Genomic DNA, 27,797 nt, shown 5'->3' on the forward strand with positions numbered 1-27,797 from the left:
ATGGCGAATGCATTAAAAATCAAATGTGGTAACGCAAAAGGGCGCTTAACGCGGGCAGCAGCATTTGTGGAAACAATAGATGAATCCACAACTCTAGAAATGCTTGAGATACGTTTGAATAAACTTGAGACCGCGTGGTCAGAATTTTCTTCGCTTCATAACGAGATTCTCGAACAATCTCAAGAAAGTCAAGTCGGTGAAATTGAAAATGAGTTTTCGACATATGAAACAAAATATTTTGTTACCAATGCTCAAATAATTAAAGCAATTCGCGAAAGGGTAAATTCCAATGAACTTTCGTTAAATAAGTCAGCTATAGATCGGTTAGTTGACCAGCAATCGGTTTTTTTTGGAAAAATTAAATAATTCGTCTTCGTTGTCGCCGAATAATTCAAATACAACCAAACTTCCAAATATCGTTGTGCCACCGTTTAGCGGAAGCTATAAGGATTGGCCATCCTTTCGAGATTTGTTTCTCGGATCAGTTGACACTAAGACGAATCTTAGTCCAACTCATAAGTTCCACTATTTGAAATCGTATCTACGTGATGATGCCGCTAATCTCATAAAGCACATTAGCATATCCGATGTTAATTATGCTGAAGCATGGGATCGTTTAGAAAAGCGTTATGATCGTAGACAATTAATCGCTCAATCGTTTATTGAAACTTTTTTGTCGCTTCCTACTACAAATGTTTGCAATGTTCAAACTTTAAGAAAAATTTCTGATGGTGCCGATGAAGTTGTGCGTGGGCTTAGTGCGTTGGGTAAATCGAGTCGCGACCCATGGCTCATTTATTTGTTATTGAACAAACTGGATCCCGATTCAAAACAAGCTTGGGCAGAACACATCGGTTCTCGTGAAGACTGCACCATAGCAGAATTTTTAGAATTTTTAGAAGAGCGGTGCGATGCTCTTGAGGCATGCCAATCTCTTAATGGTCGTTCGGTCACAACGCGTACAAAGCAACCAACTAGCATTCGGGCTCATTTAGCTGGGCCCTCAGATTTAGCTATGTCATCAAAATGTGCAATGTGTAAAGAGGATCATATCCTTTCGCAGTGTGCCAAATTCGTCGCGCTAGACATTGACTCTCGTCGAAGTTTTGTAAAAACAAATTTACTTTGTTTTAATTGCCTTCGTGCTGGCCATTCGTCGCTTAAATGCCGTTCCTCGTTTCGTTGTCGGGTGTGTAAATCACGCCATCATTCGCTGGTGCATCTCGAAGATGCATATGAAAAATCTCAATCCGCTTCTTCAAAATCTTCGCTTCAATCTCAACCTTCGTTATTACCTTCTACAGCTACATCTACAACTACAACTACTGCTCCCAATTCGATAATTAGTAACCATTCGCTTGAATTTACCTGTCGGAAAAAAACACTATTACCAACGCTGTTGGCTAAAATTCAAGATATTCAGGGAAATCTTCTAAACTGTCGTGTGCTTCTAGATTCCGGGTCACAATCTACTTTCGTTATTGAATCTTTCGCTCAAAGACTCGGGTTTCATAGAACTCATTCAAGAATCCCTATTCTCGGTTTATCGGCTACGGAAATAGGATATACAAAAGGGAGTATATCGTTAAACCTCCATTCTCGTTTCAACACATCTCAATTATTCGTTGATGCATTTATAATGGATAAATTATCTTCGAATTTACCATCTAAGTCGATAGACGTGTCTTCTTGGTCATATATTGAAAATCTCGAACTTGCTGATCCAAATTTCAATTGCGCTGCTCCCATTGATGTTCTTCTTGGAGCTGATAAGCTTTGGAGCATTCTAAGGAATGGACAAATTCGTGGTCCTGATGGGTGCCCAATCGCTCAAAGTACTTCGTTCGGTTGGATCATAACGGGACAGTTCTTTGAACCAGAAGAATCGAATTATTTCACGTCTTTTCATTCGTTAGTCGATATTGATTCGTTACTACACCGATTCTGGGAACTCGAAGAAGTTCCTCCAGCAAATAATACAGCTGTGGTCGACCAGGCGGAAGAACATTTTCGCCAAACATTTTCTCGGTCTCCTGACGGGAAGTATGTCGTTCAACTTCCATTCAAAACACAAAATCCATCGTTCGAAAAAACTCTACCTTTTGCTGTTTCGCGTCTCTATGCAATGGAACGTCGTTTCAATCAAAATTCCAGTTTGCGAGAATTATATTCTAAGTTCATGCGAGAATATATTGATTTAGGCCATATGACTCAGATTCCTCGTGAAGAAATCGCTATTCCTAATGGCAGATGTTTTTATCTTCCTCATCACGCAGTGTTGAAGCCGGACAGCTCGTCCACAAAATTACGTGTCGTGTTTGATGGTTCAGCTAAGGACTCAACGGGAAAGTCTTTAAACAGTACTCTATTGATAGGCCCTCCTATTCAACGCAATTTAATAGGTGTGTGCTTACGTTTCCGTCAACATCCGTTCGTGTTTACTGCAGACGTTGTTAAGATGTTTCGACAAATTTGGGTTGATGATTCACATGCTGACTATCAGCGTATTGTTTGGCGTGAATCTCCTTCGAAAGAAATCGAGCATTATCGTTTACGTACTGTGACGTACGGTACTGCATCCGCTCCATTTTTGTCTGTTCGTACTCTGAAACAACTTGCTGAAGATTATAAATCAGACTACCCAAACGCAGCCCGAGTTCTCCTAGAAGATGTCTACGTCGATGATGTCATGACAGGAGCTAAATCAAAGAAGGAACTTATGGAACTACAATCTGAATTAGTAGCTCTTCTTTCCTTGGCCAAACTTCAACTGCGAAAATGGAGTTCTAATTGTTCTACTCTTCTAGCTTTGCTCCCAAAGGAAGAATGTGAATACTCTATTTTCGATACGGAACGCTCAAAGTCATTTGTTAAAGTACTCGGCATGCATTGGAACCCTTTAAATGACGAATATTCATTCCGCATGTCAAAAAATCTTCCAACCATCTTGTTGACTAGGCGCTCGTTACTGTCAGAAGTGTCGCGAATATTCGACCCATTAGGACTACTGGCACCATCCGTCGTTCTCTTCAAAATACTATTTCAGGAACTCTGGTCATCGAACTTAAATCTTGGATGGGACGACCCGTTGCCTTCAGAATTAGCGGAACGATGGGCAAAGTATAGACAAGAGATTTCGGATTTTGAGCAGGTTCGTATCCCCAGAAACTTGTTTGCATCTTCATTCGATGACGTTGAGCTTCATGGATTCTGCGATGCATTCTCACTCGCTTACGGTGCTGTTTTATACACTCGTTGTAAGACCACAGAAGGATACAAAGTCAACATTATTGCAGCAAAGACAAAGGTTGCTCCGTTAAAACCGATTTCGATTCCTCGCTTGGAGCTTTGTGGGGCTTTGCTGCTAACTCGTTTGTTCAATCTCATAAAATCATCATTTTCGTTTAAATTTTCCAGAACTGTAGCTTGGTGTGATTCTGAAATTGTTTTGCATTGGCTCTCTTCACCTCCTCGTCGCTGGACTACGTTCGTTGCCAACAGAACCTCTGCTATATTGGAAACTGTTCCAAGGAGTTGCTGGAACCATATTCGATCCGAGTCAAATCCAGCTGATTGCGCATCGCGCGGTATTCTTCCGTCAAATCTTCGAAATCATCACCTTTGGTGGACTGGTCCACCATGGTTATCCCTTGAGGAAAATGAATGGCCAAAACCAAAACTCGTGAACTTTAACCCGGAAGAGAACGAACTCTTACTCGAAAAAAGATTGTCTCCACCTCAAGTTCTTCTAACGTCATCCAACAAGTTTGATGTCATTGATCACATTATCAATAAAACATCATCGTGGTTTCGTATGCAAAGGATACTCGCTTACGTCATACGTTTCATCTATAACTACCTATGTGAAAAATCTAATAAACCTAATCGTCGAACCTCATACTTAACCCTAAAGGAAATCATCGTCGCGAAAACAACTATAATTAAATCCATCCAACAAAATTCATTCAGTGAAGATATTCGTGCCCTAATAACCAAAAAACAACTACCCCAAAAATCAAAACTTCTAAAATACTCTCCCTTTTTAGATAACAAAGGTCTTCTTAGAGTAGGAGGCAGGATAAAAAATGCTAACATATCTTATAACATAAAACATCCTTATATTCTACCTAATAACAATTTTTCTGCTCTTCTTATAGAAGATATCCACAAAGGTAACCTTCACCCAGGAGTTTCCGCAACCTTCGCCATTGTAAAACAACAGTTTTGGATCTTGGGCTCTCGTAACATTATCCGTAAGATTGTTTTTGGCTGCAATAGATGTTACAAACTGCGAAAAGATACCACTACGCAACTAATGGGTGACTTACCATCGCAAAGGATATCACAAAGCCGTCCGTTTTCACATACAGGTTGTGATTATGCTGGGCCTTTTAACATCAAGTTTTCTAGAAATCGTAATCCAAAACCATCAAAGGCCTACATTTGTTTATTTGTATGTATGGCCACCAAAGCTATTCACCTCGAGCTAGTGAGTGATCTCACTTCTGAAGCCTTTCTCGCCGCTTTTCGTCGATTTGTTTCGAGACGTGGACTCTGTTCGAATGTCTATTCGGACAATGGAACCAACTTCCAAGGTGCGCGTCGATGTCTCAACGAGATGCACAAGTTGGTTCTGTCAGAAGCATACAATGAAGCCGTTGCTACGGCACTTGCAAAGGACAGTGTGGAATGGCACTTTATCCCCCCATCGGCACCCCATTTTGGTGGTTTGTGGGAGGCTGGTGTCAAGTCCGTCAAGTTTCATATACGACGTGTAATTGGATCAACCATACTTACTTTCGAAGAACTATACACGGTTCTTACTCAAATCGAAGCTGTTCTAAATTCTCGTCCTCTATGTGTTATTTCAGATAATGATTTGAACCCACTAACCCCAGCACATTTCATTATAGGTGAACCATTTACTGCAATCCCAGAGCCAACTACTTTGGAAACACCAGTCAACCGACTCTCTCATTGGAATCACCTCCAAAATATGGTCCAAGGGTTTTGGAAACGTTGGCATATGGAATACATCACCACCCTTCAAGAACGTCCAAAGTGGAAACGATCCAAACCTTAATCCAGGAGACCTGGTTATTATAAAGGAGCCAAATCTTCCACCAACAAAATGGCTTCTTGGCAAGATCGAAGCAACAACTCAAGGGTCTGATGGTCGAGCACGAGTTGCTACTGTAAGGACCGCTGGCGGAACATTTATCCGTCCAATCACCAAACTGGCACGAGTACCTATGTCCTGAAACTCGTTCCAGGGGGGCCGGAATGTTCAGGATTAATCAAACTACATTTAAACTCAAATCATTAATTAATTTCATTTCTAGTTTTGTATTATATTTGATTGTAAGAAAACCCTGTTTGGAAGATTATTCGCGCGACTCACTGTACTTACTTAAAACAAACAACTTATAATCCGCTTAATCCTCATCCAAGGCCAATAATTTGCATATTGTAATGCATTGTATTTAGATGATTTGGTATAGAAAAAAACCACTATGTAGGTATCATTCGATGTAAGACAATTTTAAACTTTCCTTTTTTGTTTGACCATCGCCGTGAACACATCTTCCAAGCAAGCCCTAATTGGTAACATTTTTTCATTATAATTTAAAACATAAATCTTATAACACTGTTTCATTTTATAATTAAAACTTAAACATTATACAACAATTTTTATATATAACAATAAACTTAAACTTTATAACGATTTAATCAAATCTTTCGAATTCTCAATCAGTGTCTTTAAAACGGGGTTGTCTGTATAGGCATAGGCGTTAACATTGCCACACAAAAACTAGTCTAAAGGCATTTAATCGCGCGATCTAGGCAGCCAATTGACCGGTCCCGAACATGAAATAAAATGTTCACCGAACTCGGCTCTCAATAAGTACATTCTTGCGCGGTCTGTGTGGCAAGTGGTTCGGTCTTGTTGAAACCACATGTCATGCAAGTCAATCTCTTGCATTTTGGCAAATAAAGATGGATATCATCTCACGGTAGCGGTCATCATTCACAGTTACGATACGATTTGCATCATCACAAAAGGTCCAATGATGCTATCAGCCCAAAAACCGCACCAAACTGTGACTATTTCTGGATGCATTGGTAGCTCTTCCAATGCTTCTGGCTGATCTTCTCTCCAACATCGACAAATCTGCTTCTTTACGTGCCCATTGAGCCAAAAATGAGCTTCGTCGATGAACTCAATTTTTTCGGTAAAAAGTGGATCTTCGGCCAACTTTCCAAGAGCCCATTCACCAAAAATTTTACGTTGCAGTAGGTCTTTCGGATTCAATTCTTGCACCAGCTGTATTTTTAAAGCCACCATACTTTAGTCCTTCCGCAAAATGTTTCACGTTGTTGAGTAACAGAGGCCCAATAGCTGCGAACGGCGACGAATCGATAATTGATGGTCATCTTTAATACGCTTAACCTTCGTACTCGAATGATATTTTGGATAGTGTCAAAACTCATGACACCGTATTAGTGAAATTGAAGGACGAAAAAGCTTCAGAACCCGATGGTATACCACTGGAATTCTTTAAATATGGAACAGAAAGAACTTTAAATTTAACATCGGCTTTCAATACATTTTGGGATACTGGAAGTATTCCAGAACAGTTCAAAATTGCCTAATTTTGCCCATACATAAGAAAGGCAACACCGATGATCGATCCAACTACGGTGGATATCCTTCCACAACGCCACCTACAAGATATTCGCAACATTATTAAATAACCGAACGAACCGTTGGATTTATGATAATAAGTTCCTTGGGGAATTTCAGGCAGGTTTTAGAAGTGGCTACTCAACTATCGACAATATTCTTGTACTGCAAAGCATAGCGGCAACCTCTATTAAACAAAAAAAGAATCTCTACGTATTTTTAGTCTATTTCAAAGCCGCTTTTGATACAGTTGAACGCCGATCCATATTCTTCCCATATTATGGGATGTGAGACAAATTTGAAGAAAGAAGAAAGCTTCATGACGAAAATAAGGCAGCGGTATGGAATGGTGCCAAAAAGTCGAAGAGTTTCGAATCAAAGATAGAAGTCAGGCAAGGTTGCAATTTAAAACCAAATCAAAATGTTTTGCTTGTTCATAGAGAACCTGGTTGATTTTCTTACTGGTGGAATTAAAATATCGAGGACACTCATCAAAGCCTTGCTTTTTTGGAGCTGACGTCATATTGTTTGCTTGCTCGCCCGAAACCCTACAGTTGATGATTAACCGAGTAAATGTGTATTGCCTGTTATGGAATCTAAAAGTCAATTTGAGTAAATCCAAGGTGATGATATTCCGGAATGGTTCTGGTAGAAGAGCTAGAAATGAGAAATGGCGCCTACAAATATTTAGGACTTACCGTAACCAGCAATCTTAATATGAAAACACACCTGAAAAAAAGCTGATTAAATCTAAAAGCGCAATATCTGCAACATGGAAGAAATGTTTCTTAAAACCAATATCACATAGTATTAAATATAAGGTCCTTGTTGCAGTGGCGGAATCTATTATGATGTATGCAGCACAGGTATGGGGCGGGAAGTCATTTGAAACGGTCAAAAAACTTCAGAGATTCTTCATTAAAAAATGCTTTCGTTTACCGAAAAACACCATAAACTATATGATCTCAATTGAGACAAGTTTATCACCGCTCTTCATTAAAACTATTAAATTTTAGACTCCTAAAATTCTTGCATTGAAAACAATTGAGAAGACAAAATCTGTGGTATAAGAAGTTAAAGACCATGCTGCCTACTGTTGAACGGAAGTTTGAATAGTTGATGAAAATGGTATTTACTGCGATGACGACCTTCGGAATATTATTGCAAATTTAGATGAAAAACTGAGAGCCGACGCTATTAATGAAGCTACATCGTCGGTGCATAGATCTCCGTACAACTATCTAAATCGTAATTTATTCGAACTACTTTCGAAACATAAACAAACAGGAGCTCATATTTTTAAAATGAGAGGAGAAATGATAAGCCTTAATTATATACCACACCGGGAGGATCTGTCGATCTACTGCAGGGTTTGTAACTTAAAAGTGATGGAATATGTAATCCATTTCAAAGAAAAGTGTACAATTTAATGTGAAATATGCAGAAATTTGCTCGGCAGCAATGTTAAGACACCAGAAGAAATAGTTGCCCTCCTCAACTGTGAAGCAAACGTAAATCAATTATTTAATTTTCGAAATGTTTTACCGCAATCAAATTGTAAACGAATTCTTTTAAGGCTGTAATTTATTTAATTTATATTCTAAATGCTAATTCAAACAAAAAAAACTTCAATCAGCAGACGGTATAACCAACCTTAACGATTTTACTAAATTATTTTTGTAAGCAATGTACGTTAATAAATCGAATTATCTATCTATCTATCATTAACACTGGTGGAAACAGCTGCGATATTTTCTTCAGTTTGCACTCTACGTAAGCGTGGTGGTAGTTTAAAGTCTAAAAATGTAAAGTTGGTGAAAAATTAAGTGACAACCGCCCGAATAGTCGCTTGAGTGTGTCGATTAAACTGACCATAAAAATGGAAGAAGCGCGCAATGAACTTTCTTAACAGAGCACGCTTTTAGATAATAAATTTCAATAACTTGCAAGCGTTGTTCGTTTGTAAGACGATTTATTGTTTAATTATAGACCAAATTGAAAATGTTTGACAGTGAAACAAAACACGAAAAGTGCGTCAGATTTTTAAACATTTTATGTATGTCAGGTGTTCTTTAAGGAAACCATCTTGGTCCACTCCTTTCCATTATTTTTACTGATGATATTCTTTCAGTGATTAATTACTGGGATTGACTGATATATGCAGATAATCTTAAACTGTTTTTAAAAGTAAAAAGTTGAGAGGATTGTCAAAAAGTTCCATTTGACCTAAATAGATTATCCTATTTGTGCCATGTCAATAGTCTCTAAAAAATGAAATGTGATTATTTTCTCTAAGAAAACTATTTGCTTATTTATACAATAACCTAAGCCTATTAATCGAGTCGCAAAGATTGACGAATTAGGTGTAATACTTAAATCTGCCCGGCATATAGAATTCACTCAGACTGGCTTAGACAACAATTTCAGAGACGGTTCACAAAATATATATTCCAATAAATACGTTAAAGCTTTTGTCCGGAATATAAGGCTAGGTATAACAATTACTTGGCATAAAATCCCTGGAATACCATCGAAAAGTTCATAGTGTAATGCTCATTAGAGATGTACTCTCTTATAACATAAAGTGTCGACCATTTCTTGCATTATTTATGTTCCAGCTAGAACGCACGTAACGCTGTAATGGGCATTTATCGAGTTCCATTGTGTATATCAATGAAGTGTCGTTAGGTATTGATTTTTTATGTATTAGTCATAAAAATCTTATATTTATTAAAATTTTAACTTTTTATTGGAGTTAACTAAATAAATAAGTACGTTAAATAAGAAAGTAGGCGGATATCACGCCTCTTTTCATTAACTTTGTACGAAGTATATAAATCTTGCAGTGTCTGGAAGTCCTTCATAGTTATGTTGATCGGTTAGTTATAGTCTTAGCGATTTTTCAAGCGTCTTGCCTTAGAAACAACCTAAGCTATGCAGTTTAAGTTTCTGGCCTGATTGGTTTAAAATTCGAAGAGCTTTTAAGAACTGTCTGATTTTGTTCTTTAAAAAGAGAAACGTTCTGGGTTTTTTCATCACCAGAGAAGTTGAAACAAATCTGCAAAAGATTTTCTTTGATTGGCGAAGATGATTTCTAAGATTTTCGATAAAAAATTTGGAACTATCAATTTCAAATACATAACCTATTAAAAAGCTAACTTCTAACGGCGTGTTTTGCTTCTTAAATGAAATGTGTTTAAATCAGTACTCAAAACTTAACTTTTGGTTAGTTCAATACTTGCACTTGAAGTAAAATTCCGGGGACTCTTACTTGTAACTTTTAATTTTTCAAAATTCCTTTAGTCCTTAAATTCTTTTCATTCTTAAAAATTAACTAAGAGACAAAAGAATTACTCGAGTATTCGAAGAGAAATTATTTCTTTTAGTACTTGAAAAATAATTGAAAGTACTTGAAGTATACTGAAAACAATTAATTGTTTTGTCTGCTAAAAACATAAACAAATACCTTAAGAAATTCTTAATTGAAACAAAACTCTATCCAACCTAAATAAAAAAAAAACATCCAGCATCTTGTGTAAATATTTGCTCTTTATCCTAAAGTCATGTTTCAACACTCATAGCACGTCTGTTTTCATTTGACTTTGAACCTTGAACATTTTTGTATACCAAACAATGGGATAGTTTTTTGTTGGGAGAATATAAGTCAAGAATATTTTATTAACAATATTTCTAAAATAGAAGAGGGGCGTTCTGCTGTCTATACATTTCCCTCAAAATGTTAGTTTTTTCATGAGAATTGTTATAAATTTTGTTTGCTTTTGTTAAAGAAATTAAAAATTATTTCGTGGTAACAAAAACAAGAAAAAAATCTGAACGCCCCCGGGTGGACTCGAACCACCAACCTTTCGGTTAACAGCCGAACGCGCTAACCGATTGCGCCACGGAGGCTATGAAGAACTTGCCACTTAGTTTTTTTTTCGTATTAATTTTTTATGAAAAAAGACATTTTATAAGACGAGTAAGGAACTTTATATTTTAATGGAGAATTAAGCTTTTATATATTTTGACAAAGGCTTTCGAAATAAAAAGGCTGTTGATAGCCAGTGTGAGCCGTTAATAGACAACAAAGTTAACGAAAGACGTCAATCACCAGTCAAACTACGAAAGTTCCAGGAAAGCCGAAAACCAACAGTGACTGTTACCGGCAAGAGAAGCTGAAACCCAAAGCCATGAGAGAATGGACACCGAACCTGAATTAGGACTAGCCTATAACCAGTAGGAAGCATTCTATGTAAAGGGTGATTTTTTAGCTATTATATTTTTGGCAACACTAGTTTAAACCGCTGACGCACGTATCGTGTTTTGTTTCACTATCAACCATCTTCCGTTTGGTCTAAAATTTAACCATGAATCGTCGTATAAAAGAACAACGCTTCCAAGTTTTTGAATTTTATTATCAAAATGCGTGATCTGTTAAGAAAGTTCATCGGGCGTTTTTTCCATTTTATGGTCAGTTTAATCGACTTAGTGAAGCGGCTATTCGGGCTATTTTGACTAAATTTCGCACCAAATTTGCATTGTTGGACATTAAACAACAAACACGCTTACGTAGGGTGCGAACTGAAGAAAATATCGCAGCTGTATCCACTAGTGTTACCTAATGATAGATAGATGCATAGATAGATAGATAATTCGATTTTTTAACATATGTACATTGTTTACAAAAATAATTTAGTAAAATCGTTAAGGCTTGGCTATGCCGTCTGCTGATTAAAGTTTTTTTTTGTTTGAATATAAATTAAATAAATTACAGTTTTAAAAGGATTTGTTTATAATTTGATTGCGGTAAAACATTGCAGTTCGAAAATTAAATAATTGATTTGCGTTTCCTTCATAGTTGAGGAGGGCAACTATTTCTTCTGGTGACTTTACATTGCTGCCAAGCAAATTTCTGCATATTTCACATAAAATTGGACACTTGCCTATGAAATGGATTACATCTTCCATCACTCTTAAGTTAAAAAACCCTGCAGTAGATAGGCAGATCCTCCTGGTGTGGTATATAATTAAGGCTTATCATTTCTCCTCTCATTTTGAAAATTGCCGATTAAGCTCCTGTTTGTTTTCGTTTCGAAAGTAGTTAAGTTCGAATAAATGGTGATTTAGATGGTTGTACGTAGATCTATGCATAGACGATATAGCTTCATTGCAGTAAGATTCCGGAGGTCGTAATCGCAGTAATTACCATTTTCATCAACTATTCGAACGCCCGTTTAACAGTAGGCAGCATGGTCTTCTAACTTCTTATACGAGTACCAAAGATTTTTTCTTCTCAATTGTTTTCAATGCCCGAATGTTATTAAGTCTTTCATCTGGCATATTAAAAACTTTTTTGATATAATCAACATGACATTTAATAGTTCTAATGAAGATCGGTGATAATCCTGTCTCTATTGAGATCATATAGTTTGGGGTGTTTTTCAGTAAACAAAAGCATCTTTTAATGAAGAAGCTCTTAAGTTTTTTGACCGTATCAAACGTCTTCCCGCCCAATACCTGTACTGCATACATCATAATAGATTCCACCACTGCAACAAAGACCTTATATTTAATAGTATGTGATATTGACTGGTTTGAGAAGCATTTCTTCCATGTTGCGGATATTGCACTTTTAGATTTAATCACCTTTTTATTCAGGTGTTTCCATATTAAGATTGCTGGTTATGGTAAGTCCTAAATATTTGTAGGCTTTAACAATATTGAATGGTTCTCTGTCATAGTGCCATTTCTCATTTCTGGCTCTTCTACCAGAACTATTCCGAAATATCATCACCTTGGATTTGCTCAAATTGACTTTCAGATTCCATAACCGGCAATACACATTTAGTCGGTTGATCATCAACTGTAGGGTTTCGAGCGACTTTTCGGCACCATTCCATACCGCTGCCTTATTTTCGTCATAGATGTTTTCTGGTACCTGCCCAATTTTGTCTGACATCAAATCATTGCAAAGCTTGAAGAATAGTTATCGGCGTTCAACTGTATCAAAAGCTGCTTTGAAATAGACTTCTTTTTTTGTTCAATAGAGGTTGCCGCTATGCTTTGCAGTACAAAAATATTGTCGATAGTCGAGTAGCCACTTCTAAAACCTGCTTGAAATTCCCAAGCAACTTATTATCAATCCAACGGGTCGTTCGGTTATTTAATAATGTTGCGAATATCTTGTAGATGGCGTTGGGTGTATCATCGATGCTGCCTTTCTTATGTATGGGAAAAATTAAGGAATTTTTTAACTGTTCTGGAATACTTGCAGTATCCAAAATTGTATTGAAAGCCGATGTTAAATTTAAAGTTAGCCTTTCTGTTCCATATTAAAAGAATTCCAGTGGTATACCATCGGGTTCTGAAGCTTTTCCGTCCTTCAATTTCACAAATATGGTTTTAACTTTGTCATGAGTTATGACACTATCTAAAATATCATTCGAGTACGAAGGTTTAGCGTATTAATGATGACCATCAACTATCGATTCGTCGCCGTTCGCAGCTATTGGGCCTCTGTTACTCAAAAATATGGACAAATTTGGGGAATGATTAAGGTTTGATGGCTTTCAAAATACAGCTGGTGCAAGAATTGAAGCTGAACGATCTACTGCAACGACAAATTTTTGGTGAATGGGCTCTTGGAAAGTTGGCCGAAGATCCACTTTTTATCGACAAAATGAGTTCAGCGACGAAGATAATTTTTGTCTCAATGGGTACGTTTATAAACAGACTTGTCAATGTTGGAGAGAATATCAGCCAGAAGCATTGGAAGAGCTACCAATGCATCCAGAAATAGTCGCAGTTTGGTGCGGTTTTTTGGCTGATACCATCTTTGGACCGTACTTCTTTAATGATGATGCGAATCGTAACGTAATTGTGAGTGGTGAGCGCTACCGTGAGATGATATCCAACTTTTTTTGCCACAAAATGCATGACTTGCATGATATGTATTTTCAGCAAGACGGTGCCACAAGCCACACGGCAGGCGCAACAATGGACTTATTTAGAGGCGAGTTCGGTGAACATTTTATTTCACGTTTGAGATGAGTCAATTACCGGCCTAGATCATGCAATTTTACAGCTTTAGACTTTCTTTTAGAGGTTAATTAATTGCAGTACAGTGGCATTGCAATTGTGGGGCGTCGTATCCACCCACTTTTCAATTATTTGCTGTTGTTTTTATCAAATACTTTAGTTTCTTGTAGTAAGACAAAACAAAATCAGTCAGTAATTATTTAACAACACATATTATGAGTTGCTTCACTTTTATACTAATGAAAATGAAATTTTAGTGAACTACCTTCGTTAATTTAAAACTTGATATATTCGTAGATTTCAGTGGTTTTTAGGGAAGACTGCCTCCTTGTACTAAACCCTAAATTGCAGCAATTGGGCAATAAATTGATAGAAAAATATTTATTTGGAACATTTTAAATTGACAAAACATTTAAATGGACCCGGTTTTTGTCTCACGTTCTTATAGAAAAATCATGAAGCTTACAAAATTTCATTCATAAAAAAGAAAATAAATAATTACTGTATTAAAAATCGAAAGGGACATTACGGCTTAAAGAATTATTAGTTACATTTTTTGTAATAGTTTCGACTAAAGACAACTGTATTCGGTGAACTCAAAATTCCTAACAAGCTTTTTTCTTTGAATTTGAAATTGAACTGGTATGTGTAAATAGTTCTTCACAATTGGAACTATGTAACTTTTATCGATATAATCCTTCTTACTGACTTACAGCAAACAAGCTGTATTAAAAAATGAAAATATCGAATTCTCGATTTAGTATTTTCTTCTGACGCTATTAGTACTCTTGTTCTAGAATCTAGATCAGGAATTACTAATATTGATAAATATCACCCAAGGGGGGGGGGGGGCCCTTGGACTTTTTTCTTGATTTAAGTAATCACCTTACTATACACAGTAATTCCTTTGATTGCTTTTATAATTTTGACTTCAGAAGACCTAATTTCCAGTTGTTGTCTGAAATTTAACCATATCTGGAATTGCTGATACTTTAGCATTTTCTAATATTGACGAAGCAGTTTCAATTTTTTATAAGATCCTTAACAATTGTTTAGAAAAAAATCTACTTTTTAAAAAATCAAGAAATACCAACTTTAACCACCCTTGGTACACGAAAGAATTGCGTTTACTTCGTAACAAAAGAAATAATGCATGGAAAATTTATCTCCAAACTCTGTCCCCAATCAATTTCTCTGGTTCATGTTGAATTCTTTAATGAATTAAAGTCTCTTTCTAATTTCGTATGCGCTTGTTATGAAAGAGCATCCTAAAAAGTTTTGGAAACTCAAATAAAAAATCAGATGGTTTTCAGTTTACTTCACTTAGAAGAAACTTTCGTTAGATAAAACTGTTGATATCTGTTACGCTTTCGCAACAAATTTCCGTGAGTCATTTCTTTATAGCCCTCAAGAAGTTGATGAAGTATAGAACAGTCCGGTCCCTATGGTATTTACCCGATAGTACTAAAAAAAGTGTAGTTCTTATTCAAACTTTCTCTAAAACAGGCAAACTTCCCATTATATGGAAGAAGTCATTTCTAACACCAATTTTAAGAAAGGTAACAAGGCGGATATAACAAACTGTGTATACACTAACTTTTCTAAAGCTTTTGACCAACTTAGCCATGGAATTATTTTATTTAAACTCAAAGCTCTTGGGTTTCCACCATTTTTCTTAGATTGGATCAAATCATACCTTGAAAACAGATCTTATAAGGTAAAATTTAGAAATTGTCTTTTAGAACCTTTTGTTGCTCAATCTGGTGTTCCCCAGGGAAGCCATCTTGGCCCTTTTCTGTTTACCCTGTCTATTAACGACGTATCGTCATGTCTACGCTCAAGTAAAATTCTCATTTTTGCTGATGACATTATAAAGTTCACCCATGATCGTATCATTTTAGAAGCCGACTTTGATAGTTTCACATTTTGCTGCGGGAAAAATAGCCTTTCACTCAACCCTTTAAAATACCAGACAATAACTTTGACTAAAAAACGAATCGTTAGTGTATTTGATTATTGTATATCACAGCAAAAACTCTGTCGCGTCTCCGCATTTAAAAATTTAGGTGTTTATTTCAGTTCCAACTTAGAGTTCTACGCTTGGTTTTATAAAACGCTGGGCAAAGGAGTTCAATGATCTCTATGTCACTCTTTCTTTGTACAATTGTCATGTCCGTCCTCATCTTGAATATGCATCGCAAGTATGGAAGTAACGAAATTCAAAGCTTTTACAAAAGAAATCAACTTTTTATTTTAAATTTATCGTCCCTTTACTTTCTTTTTTGTTATAGAAACCTTTTGAATATTAAAACATAATTGTGGGTCCTTTTAGTCTAAGCAAAAGCAAAAGCAGATTCATTAACCTTTTATCACACAATGTAGTATTTAATATCCAAAGCCATGTCAGTCTCATACCAAAAATTGTACCAATGTGTTCCGAGCTCATAATTTTGTTCCCTGTCGCCAAAATTTTAAAAACTGTTACGGGTTCATAACCTTCGAAAACCTTTTTTATATTTTGTTGTCTATTGTCTGTAATAGCTTTTGATTTCCACTTAAGATCTAAAACTAATGAGACAAGCAAACTTAATCGGTTTCCTGTTGGGCGCCATTTATTGTTGTTTAAAATTTAATATTCATTATAATATGTTCATACAATTTGGAAAACAAGTTCAATTTACTTAAAAACATCTCAAAACATATAACATACACCATTAAGCTCAAATTTCTTTTTTTTTTATTTAGAAACAGAGTTTAATATTTATGAACCAGATAAATGCTGAAGAAAAACTTTTTCTTAATTCACATTAAGAAAATGATAAACACAGCACAAATGTGTTCCTCGTGTTTTTATATGTACATAGATGATATTTAATATTTGAAGTTTGAAAAATTCCTGGTAAAAAGCTAAGGAACACAAATAAGATTGAGAATTTAAAACAAAAAAAAAAACACGGAAGAAAACAACAAAAGTTGAAAAACATTCAGGTCAAACAACAAGGCGATTGTAAGTGTAAATTTACGACCTACCGAATCGTCTTTAATTTATTATTCACTTTTTGGTAAAGAACAGACTTGTTTCCTATGTGCGCAATTAACATTTGCTCGAGTTGTTAAATGTTCATTCCAACAAATCGCATTAAGGTTAAGATTTACAATTTCTTCTCTTTTTTTTTCTTTTGATGTTTAAAAGAGGGTTCGGGCTGAGCCCCCAGTGAGCAGACCAACTGATGGAACTTATACGCCATTTTGCTATGTGTACAATCTAAGGGGAAAAACTTTTACTTTAAAAAGAAAACTTCAAAATAATTTAGTTTTTCGATTAACTTTCTCCCTAAACATCCAAAAAGTAGATTTAGTTCTGTTCTCCATCTCCATCTTCATCTCCAGCTCCGTCTTCATCTCCATCGAGCTATATCTGGAAACTATTATATACCAAATGCTAATTTGTTTCATTTTCTTGCTAATGTATGCGATGAGAGTTTGTGTCCTGAGTCCTGATGTGTGTCCTGTTGTGTCTTTTCTTTAGTTTTTTTTGTTGTTGTTGTAGGTTTAGTTCCTTCTAAGAGTGGGAAAGGACCTTTTGGGAGTGTGGGAGATAAGTTTTGAAGGAATAAAAGCTTTGCATTGAAAATCAGTCTGTAAAAGTTTCTTCAAATTCACAGCACACAGCCAGCGTGATGGTGATGCTGTCTCGCTGTTCTTCGTTGTTCTCATTTGCATGAAATGGAAGTACGAGTAGCAAGTAGTGCCGAGTGCCGAGTGCTAGTATAGGTGGTATAGTATAGTTCGAGTTTTAGACTTTAGGTGCACTCTTGACAATAGTCTCGTAAGAATGTAGTTTTGGGAATAAGTACTTTGGTCCAAAACGACTATCATCTTCCGCATGAAACTTTCTTCTTCGTCTTCTGTATACTTTGTGATGCCATTGAAATTGAATGCTATAGGGGAATATTGTCTAACTGGGCGGGTGTTTCGTTTCCCTTTATACATACGTACCTACGTACATATCTTCCGGATGGAACTTATGTGATTTCTGAAAGTAATTTTGGTTCCAAAAGGAAACTAAAGGAAATTACTAACTCTGAAGTAGGTCAGTGAAAAGACTGAAGACAAAAAAGACAACGACGACAACGTTGACGACGGACGGATGAGCGGACGAACAGACGACAAACATCGCATCATTCGGATGGATCTCGGTTTGGGCCTGTGCCTGGACCTCGTCCTGAGCCATGATAAAGAGAAGTACTTTAATCTCTTCGAAAGGATATTCCCTTTCGATTGATGGCTATCTCTATCTCTTCTGTGTTTATCTAAAGAATTTGCCTTTTTATGATTCTGAGTGCTTAGGGGCAATAAAATTCGTTTCGTCCCTCTTTTCCTCCCTCCTCGTCCAGTTCCCAAAAACAGATATATATAAAGCAATAGCTTTGGAATGATAACTATATTCTATATACTACAGAGCACTTCTCTCTGGATCTTTAATTTGCCAATTAATTTTCATCTCTTCGATTGGTTTGGTAAGACGGACGAGGCGAGGGTTCCAAAGAACCATGGAGCGGTCGGCGTTGGAGGTGGTGGAACGTCTTCGTAGAGTAAAGGACGAAGAAGAATGTCGTTAAATTAAGCGATGAATTTAATGATAAAGTCATTCAAACACTCTGTTTTTGGGGAAGTGTTCGAAATTGTTATGCCAACTGTCAAAGTGGTTTGTTTTGGGCGTTTTATTGATTTGAATTTGTAATTGAATTTTATGGTTATTGATTGGAATTTAGTTTTGTTTCTTGTTTTATTTTTTTAAGGAAGGACGGGAAATGGAAGTTGAGGGAGGTAATGTGGATGATTTTGGATAAAATTGGAATTTTAACGATTTTTAAGAGTCTTTACGAGCAAAATTAAGTTGTCTATAAGAAATTATTATGGTTTGGATGAAGAATTAAATTCAATCATTCCCAAATAGATTAGACATAAGTATTTTTTGAGAGAAATATTAGGGTTGGATGGTTTTATTTCACAGTTATTTTTATTTTTAACGAGTTGATAGAAAGCATTTGAAAAGGATATAAAGGAAACGGTGACCATAGCTCGATTTTTGGGGAAAATAATCTGCCGGTGTATGCGTCTTTGTAAGTTGATTCAACTCATCATTCTGCCTTTGAATCCTGTTTATTACGGATATTCGTTCTTTAGCCGTACTACGCGAATGTAGAATGGCTTATGGGGTCTATCTTTCCCTGTCGTTGTAATGTTCCAGAATTCAAAAACAAAGTGCAACCCTCCCTTTTATTGTTGCAGATCTGAATGCGAGAGTTGGATTGGACCAATGTTGTAATTTCATCGAAACTGTTATTTGAAAGAAATTCTTATATAATATTTTGGATGGAAAGGGACAACAGTTGTTAGATTTTTGTAAAACTTTCGACCTCACAATTTTTAACGGGAGAACCAGAAGTGATAAGCTCTTCAACAAATGATTTTTGCTGCTTAGCAACCGATTGTGTGAAAATAATTGAAGATTTTAAGGTTGGTAGTCAACACTTATCGGATCACATGCCAATCAAAGTGGTACTTCAATTGAATGGGGTCTTCTCTGTTTCAAGTGGAACCGAGCTGCAACTACTTCCAATACTAATACTGAGAGAGCATCATATTGATGTTTTTCAGCAGAACTTATCCTTGGAACTAGCTCAAGTGCAGAAAGCTTCAAGCGCAACAAATTCAAAACAGTTTTGGAAAGCTATAAGATGTATATCTTGCCGATCTTTAACAATTGGTGTTAAATTACACCCTAATATACTTAAGGATCACTTCTTCAAACTTCTCAACCCAATAAACAAGGGCCCAATAGTACAATATGCCAGCCCTCTAGTAGAAACTGACTATCTAGAAAGATGCATAAGTTTGGAGAAAGTCAAAGAGGCCATCGCAAAAACAAAGCTGAACGAAGCCCCAGGGGAAAACAGAATAACTTTTGAATGCTACAAGAGTCTTACAGAAGAGGCTTTAATTATGCTGACTTACTCTTTTAATCACATATTTAAGTTCAATAATTTACCACAAGGCTTCCGAAAGGCGATTTTGTTTCCATTACGTAAAAAAGGTGACGAAAATTTAGCCGAGAATTATAGAAGAATTTTCTTCCTGAACTGTTCTTTAAAGATTTGTTTCTTCTGTTCTTTTCACAAGACTTACAAAATGGGCTGAAAAGCAGAACCTGCTTAGTGATTTTCAGGCTGGATTTAGGCAATATCATTCAACAATCGACCAGATTTTCACTCTTATGAATATTGTGAAATTGTTCCAAGACCAACATAAGAAACTGTATGCTTTTTACGTCGACTTTAAGGCAGCTTGTGATTCTATCGGTAGAAGGTCACTATTGTACTAATTGTCATTGATGGGAATACCCACAAAGATGCTTAATATTCTAAAACTCATGTACGCGGATACACAATCAGCAGTTTGCAAAGGAAAGATACTTTCAGAATGGTTTCCAACAAACATGGGAGTAAAACAGGGGTGTGTTGTAAGTACTCTTTTCTTCATTATATTTCTTGACGACCTGAATAATGTGCTTTGCGGTGGAATTTTGTGGGCTGGATGGAGAATTAAGAGCTCATGTATGCTGATGATATTGTTCCTCTTATCGGATACGACATAAGGACTAAGTCGCATGATTTTGGACCTTGAAGAATACTGCGCAAAATTGAATCTTGATATTTTGAAAGGCTGGTGGACGGTATGCACAAAATGAAAAGTGAAAATTTGCTGGTGAAGATATTGAAATCGTTAAGGAGTACGAATATCTTGGCATGAAAATATCATCAAATTTATCTCTGAAAAGTTATCTTTCCAACAAACTTCAGCTAGTTAAAACAGCACTGAACTCTACATGGAAATCCTGAATTATTTGAGTACACTCAGTTTAAGTGCAAAGTATAAACTTTTTGATACGACTTCTAAATCAGTCAATTTTTCCGCTGGTCAGGTTTGGGGTTGCAAACAAAGTGAAGAAGTTGCAAAATTACTTAGATTTTTTTCAAGAGATTGTTTAAACTCCCTTCGAACTGTCCAAACTAAATGCTTTTATTAGAAACGGGATTCTCGCTATTATTTACTGCAACCTTGAAGCTTCACTTTGATTATATAATGAATGCAATGTCGCAGCCATCTAACCGTCTGACTAGGCTTGTTGTAACGCATGATTTCTCTTACAAATCTTTGTTTTACAAAAAGTGATAACTTTTGACAAGAGATACAACCTGGATAATCCTAATATGGATACTTGGAGAGAGAGTTTGTATGTTTTCATAAGACTATATGAGAAACTGAGAGAGGAGTTTAAAGAGCAAGCGAAGTCATCTCTTTATAAAAGATATGATTGCACACTTAATTAAGACTTAAATGAATCCCATTATTTTCGGGATGAAAATAGTACCTCCAACATATCAACCATTTATATAGCAAGAGGTAACTGATAAACTTGAATTTCAAACCACACAGGAATGATCTTCCTTTATTTTCATAACGATAAAATAAAAGCAAAATAATTTTTAAAAAAGTTTAACAAAAACAAAAAATACCCAACTAATGTACTTAATATTTATTTAAAAACAAAAATTGTTTCTTTAAAAAAACATATTATTATTAATTGTTTTAGAAAATATTATTTTACTTGCCATCTGGGGTGACGGCCAAGGCCATACCTTACAAAGATTGTACGCTAAATAACTAATGTTTAATATGTAATCAAAATTACTTTAAAAGAAATAAATCAATCTAAAATCTAAAAAAAATCTACCTAAAAAAACAACTCAACTTCAGATATTATTTTTACAAGAGGGTGTGTCGGACTCCGTAATCGACAGCATCATAAACCAAACCTACATCATAAAAATAAAGCCAATTTTAACGAACACACATCTTATCAAAATATTTCATATTCATATTAAAACACAGGGAGTTGAGGGCTTTTCAATGCAACCTCAAGTGATATTCCAAAAGATCAAAAACGCCAAATAGAACGCGAAGTTTGCCGGAAAAATGCGGCTAGCTTAGCGTGTGTGGTGTACATATTCGCAATCAGCGAGTCAACGGCTTCCGCACGAGACCAAGTTAAAGTGGTTAAACAAAAGTTTAAAAATTTCAAAGATCGAGTTTTCTGCGACCGAATGCGACCACCAACACGTCTGTCGAAACCTTATTTGAAATAAAACATAAAAACTTATGATTTCTATGGATTATCCTTGTTTTAGTCATTTAGAGACTTTGATAAAGCCTAATAGGTGGTTTCCTGAAACGCCTACCAATTTTTCAAGATTATTTACTCCTCATGGGTTCTTTTTCTATAGTTTTCACCGCGCAGTTTGGGTTCGTTTCTACACTTTTGCCTTTAAAAAAGGTGTGTTGTGAATGAGATACAACTTGAGGATCGAGGTTACTAAGGATATAAATATCTAAAAGTGTCTAACGTTTTCAGAATAAACGAAGTAAGGCTAAGGTCTGCAGGTTTTAGCAGTAATGTGGCTGGGTTGAACAGTTTAAGGTATAACTTCTACTACTTTGACCTCATGTCACAATCTAGGAACATATCTCCATCTAAGGTTATTATGGGAAAACGTTTCAAAGGTATGGCATTACTAAAGCTGCGCTTTTTCTACTATCTTCGAAAAAATACCGTCCGGGTCTGTGAAGTTGAATGTTAAGAAGGAGCATACAACCCATTTTATCTTAGTCCCTGTTATCAGTCGAGATTATATTTTCCGAGTAAGTTGATAGTTCTAATTCGTTAGAGCTTGCAGCTCCGGAAATTTTCGAAGTCTTGCTGACTTGTTGGTATATTCTATATCTTCACAAAAATCACTTTGACTCGTTTTTGACTTAGCTTGAAGGAGTACCATTCAACACCTATTCTAGAGTGTTTTTCAACATTAAAAATTCTTCTTGTTTCCTTCCTAATGTTTCCAAGCTCATTAGTCCGCCAATATGTTTTTTGCCTGTCCTAGGAGGCGGTTTAAGAGGCAACGATCTTCAAAAGTTTTTCCTTTAAGATTCTTCTTAGCTCGCTTGTATCTGTATCTACAAAATTTTGGGCTCAGATATGTTATTTGAGTTTAAATGATCTACATCGTTACTTATTTCCTTTAGAACCTTTAACAGTTAGTATTGCGGTGATTCCTAAAACTTTTGCTAAATTTATTTATTTTTGTTTGAAAATTGGATTCAATTAGCCTTTGATCGGAGAATGAGGGTTCTTCTAACGCTCTCCATTGGTCTATAATACAATATCCTGAATTTCTGGTTACAATAATTTCAAGTGCTTCCCTTCGGTTTTTAGTAACAAAAATGGGTAAAAGAGACTGACCCCTGGTATTGATATCAGTGCTGCCATACTGAACATACGAGTAATGTGCATTGGCGACACACCCCAATACCAGATCAACTCCATTTTTTTTAAGTACACACAAATCGTTAATATGACCCTTTATTTGGAACTTTTCATTTTATTGTAGATCTAATAAAGGTTGAACTTAAAAAGATTGATTGATATACATTTAAGGGCAAGTATTGATACAAGACTTCTGTCTATAACATTACTACTGTGAAGGTAAGTCGTTGGACCATTGAATACTATCTCCACCATAGGGAGTTCACTATGGTTGCTTTTCTTGACATCGAAGTTGCTTTTAACAACGTAGACACATTTGTAGTCACATCTGCATTAACATCTCTAAACGTCGAGAGTTCGCTTGGGGACGGTTTCCCACTTGATGCGTAGGGTTTCAGAGTAATTGACTATGCGGATGCCGTTGCTAAGTGAAACTGGCAGTAAGTTAAAATAGATTTCAAATCATTAATAAACATAGAGAACAGTAAAAGACCAAGGATAGATCCTTGAGGAACACCTATATTGACAGGAAGAAACGAATACATTTTACCATTACACAGACATAATGCATGCGATTAGTCAAATACGAATAAATAAGATTTTTAGTTGTGTCAGAAAAATTGAAATAAGTCGTCAGAGAAGCCTAGAGTTAACGCAATCGAATAGTTTGAAAAGGTCAAGTAGGGTTATCACAGTTGCATAATTAGAGTCTAAATCTTGTCTTATATCTTCAGAAACTTTTAAAATGGCTGAGATGCAGCTGTATCCAAATCTATAACCCGACTAGAGAGGGTTAAGAAGACGTGTATCTTCAATATAATTTTCGAACTGGTTACTTAAGATAGTTTCAAAAGCCTCAGATAAAAAAGGAAGGATAGCTATTGGTCTGTATTCCATTTTCTTTCCCCGTTTAGGGATGGGTATAACTTTAGATTTTTTCCAGGAGGTGGGATAGATGGAGGTCATTATGATGGTTTTGAAAATGTGGGTTATGTGAGGAAGTATGAAAGGAAGAAGGATTTGTAAAAAGTCTGGGTGTATGTTGTCAAGTCCAGTCGATTTGGATTGGGTTGGGGGAGTAGACAACTTTCGATTCAACTCCTCTAAATCAATGTTGTCATCGGAAATAGAAGAATCTCTCCTCTTTAACCAATACTCTTGACTTCTTTCCAAAAATAGTTGGAGGAACGATTTGAGTTGAACCTGTTGTTACAAAAATTGTATTTACTTACTTACTTAAGGTGGCGCTACAGTCCGGGGCGGACCTGGGCCTCAACCAACAAGCGTCTCCAGCCAGCTCGGTCCCTAGCTAGCTGTCTCCAGTTTCGTACGCCAAGTTGGTTGAGGTCCTCTCCCACCTGCGTGCGCCACCTGCGTCGCGGTCTCCCTCTACTGCGCCGCGCCGCACAGTGGGGAAAATGAGGACAAAACCTATTTTTCTGAAAGTAGTATTTTTTTTAAACAAAAAGTGTTTCTTATAGTTAATTGGTTGTAGAATCAGAAAATGAAAACCATTTTTCAAAAAAAAAATTGTACACCTGTAGATTTTTGCTCAAAGTTCAAATATCGTGAAAAATTATAAAATATAAGTATTCTTTAAATGATCAGTATATTGCGAAATTTGAAATTTTTAAACAATTTTTTCTGCTAAAATGGTTGAAATAAATAGAAAAATAATACCGTATGTTATTTTTTGAAAAAAAAAATTGTATACGGTATTTTTTGACGAAGAAACACTCTATTTCATATTTTTTTAGTTCACATAAGGTTTTAACTAGTTCCTCTGTTTGCCTTTGTTTGCAAACTATTTTCAATAGATAGTGTAGGGTCTCAGCAACATTTTTCAGTAAAAATCTCATCCGGATACGTCCGGATGCGGTGTTTAGAGCAATTTTAAGTTGGAAAGTCATATAAAAAAAAACCAATATATTAATAATTTAGATCATGGAATTAGTATCGGGATTTAAACCGGCTTTGCATATTTATTAAAATAATTTAGTTTCACATTCATGCCTTTTAATCAGTTCTGACGATCTTATATGGTAAACAGTAAAAGACGCTTATGTGAAAAAACCCTTTATTAACCCAGCACTGAGTATATCAACAATTTTTGTAGAAAGTACTTCGATTTTCTGAAATTGAAAGTGTCTCGTAATAGGGTTTTATGGTACTAACAATATGGATACATAGATTATCGGAAAAAATAAGACTGAGTTCATATACATTTCTTTCTGTTGTTTTTGTTTTTAAAATAATAAAACACGGCTAATATGTAGATATTAGTGTCAAATTTAAACTGTTATGTTTATCATACGCTATTAGCTTTGTTATTGAAACTTGCTGTAAATTAACTGTTACCTCTCAAAACCTTCATAATGGTTTCGAAGGTCAATCAACATTTGGTTTAAATCAGCGTTGATAGCAAGTTCGCTTAGTCACGATGTCCGTTTTTTTTCGATATCTCGTTCAGTTTTAGCTGATTTAATTTTGAAAAAAGAGGAATCCTTAGAAGTGTTCCTAAATAAACAATATTCATATATATCGGAAACACAGGTTAATTCTATCGTGAAAGAATACAATAAAAACTTTTTACCGAAATTCAATTCGCGATACCGTGTATCATCTTACAAAAAAAGTGTTTTCCTTGATAAGAATCGTGATTGGTTGAAAGGCTTATTTCAAGTAAAAGAATTTAATCAAGACAATAATATTGGATCGCAGGCCAAGCTTGGTTGGAGGCCAGTTAAGGCCTTTGAAGAATGTTGCAATCGCAGTAAGGGGCGCAAAATTCGTCAACTTCGGGATGATGTCCCTAAAGTTATAATAGAAGCTGCGGCTTCGACATCTTCACCAAAGATTTTAAATTTTGATGCTGATTCTGCTCTTGCCTTGAGCATTCAGGCAAAGCTAACAAAAGAGCAATATGAGATACTTCGAAAAGCTACTAAAGAAATTGGGCACGATATATTCCCTTCGTATAAGAGGGTTACCGAAGCAAGAAAGAAGTGCTACCCGGATAACTCGACTGCTAGTGAAACATCTGCTTATGTTCCTTTGCAAGATCTATTAGATCACACATGTAAAAGAATTTTCCAAACATTTGAAAAAATGACAATGGTGAGCCAAGACCAACATCTTATCTTGCACACCAAATGGGGATGCGATGGTGCAAGTGGTCAAAGTCGCTACGTGCAAAACTTCGAGGTTTCAATGGAAGGCGTTTCTGATGAACATTTGTTTCTTACATCCCTAGTGCCTTTAAAGCTTGTACAACAAGAAAATGAAGAGTTGATTTGGAAAAATCCACGACCATCCTCAACTCGTTATTGCACAGCTCTTCGATTTTCCTTTTCGAAAGAAACTCCAGAAGAAGTTAGAAAAGAAAAAGACCGTGTAGAAGCTGAAATTTTGAATCTCCGAGATACTGAAATTGAGTTCAATGGATTCTTTATTAAAATAAAACATGTAATGTATTTCACAATGATAGATGGAAAAACTGCACAAATTGTTACAAATACAACTTCTAGTAGTAATTGTACCATTTGCGGGGCAAAGCCATCCAGTGTAAACCAACAGATGAAAACGCTCTAAAGTTGGGAATGTCATCTTTGCACGCAAGAATACGCGTCATGGAGTATATCCTACACTTATCATACAATTTAGCTTTCAAAGACTGGAGAACGACCTAACTGACTGCGGCTGTAAAAAAGGAAACTAAAACCCATATACAAAATCAGTTTCGAGAAAAATTGGGAATACTTGTTGACATGAATCTACGGAAAGCTATTCATTTACTATTAATAAAAGCTTAGCTAGCGAAAATAATATTGTATGGGTTTTAATTTTTTTTTTAATTTTTCACAGTCAGTAGGGTCGTTCTCCAGGTTTTGAAGGCTAGATTGTATGATGAGTGCAGGATATACTTCATGATGCGTTTTCTTCTATCATTTCAAAATATATTACAAGTTTTATTTTAATAAAGAATCCATTGAACTCAATTTCAGTATCTCGGAGATTCAAAATTTTAGCTTCTACACAGTCTTTTTCTTTTCTAACTTCTTCCGGAGGTTCTTTTGAAAAGGAAAATTGAAGAGCTGGTGAATGCTGGTTGTGGATGGTCGAAGATTTTTCGAAATTCGTTTTTCATTTTCTAGTTGAAAAAGTTTTAATACTGCCAGTGATGTAAGAATTAAACGTCATCAAAAATACCTTCCATTGAAAATTCATAGATTTGAATATATCAAATTAAGTCAATTTGAATTATTTTGAATGAGATTAAATGATTTTTTTTTTTATTTATGTGAATTATTTTTTTTATTTTTTATTTATTATTTACATTTATTTTATAATAAATTTAAAACAAATCAAACTTTAAGCTTTGAAAACACCAACTATCTATGTATGTCATTATAAATCAAATGTGTTATAATTAGAATTGCAAACAAAATCAACCTAAACATTTTTTTATTCACGATCATTCACTTTTAAGAATGTTAAAACAGAATTTTTAGTAATTTACAGTGCTTTTTTCGCTATTTATTATTATATTCGCAATATATGTACGTTAAATTCGGTACACAAATCTTTGTTTTCATATATGCTTTTCCAAAAAAACAATTTTATCTTTTAGTGGGCGGAACTTTCTGATATAGATTTTTCTTTCTATTAGCTATCATTCCTGAAAAT

The 27,797-nt window shown here is 35.5% G+C and overlaps 1 protein-coding gene and 1 non-coding gene across 2 annotated transcripts; one reads left to right on the forward strand and one right to left on the reverse strand.

The window, feature by feature from the left end:
• Positions 1-26,702, forward strand: LOC129950387 (uncharacterized). Its single transcript, XM_056062329.1, has 5 exons — positions 1-196; positions 266-323; positions 436-4,861; positions 4,914-5,195; positions 25,665-26,702. Exons 1-5 carry the CDS (start codon positions 1-3, stop codon positions 26,700-26,702), a joined length of 6,000 nt encoding a protein of 1,999 aa, XP_055918304.1.
• Positions 10,521-10,594, reverse strand: Trnan-guu (transfer RNA asparagine (anticodon GUU)). The gene has a single exon. It is a non-coding gene; the product is annotated as a tRNA-Asn (tRNA).
• Positions 26,703-27,797: the final 1,095 nt, after the last annotated feature.

The sequence above is a fragment of the Eupeodes corollae genome, chromosome 3, assembly GCF_945859685.1.
Source record: "Eupeodes corollae chromosome 3, idEupCoro1.1, whole genome shotgun sequence".
NCBI lineage: Eukaryota > Metazoa > Arthropoda > Insecta > Diptera > Syrphidae > Eupeodes > Eupeodes corollae.

Coding starts and splice junctions, on each gene's coding strand:
- LOC129950387 (XM_056062329.1), top strand. CDS start 1: ATGGCGAATGCATTAAAAATCAAATGTGGTAACGCAAAAGGGCGCTTA. Junction 324..435: donor AATAAGTCAGCTATAGATCG/GTTAGTTGACCA, acceptor GCCACCGTTTAG/CGGAAGCTATAAGGATTGGC. Junction 5,196..25,664: donor GTCGAGCACGAGTTGCTACT/GTAAGGACCGCT, acceptor TCGGAAACACAG/GTTAATTCTATCGTGAAAGA.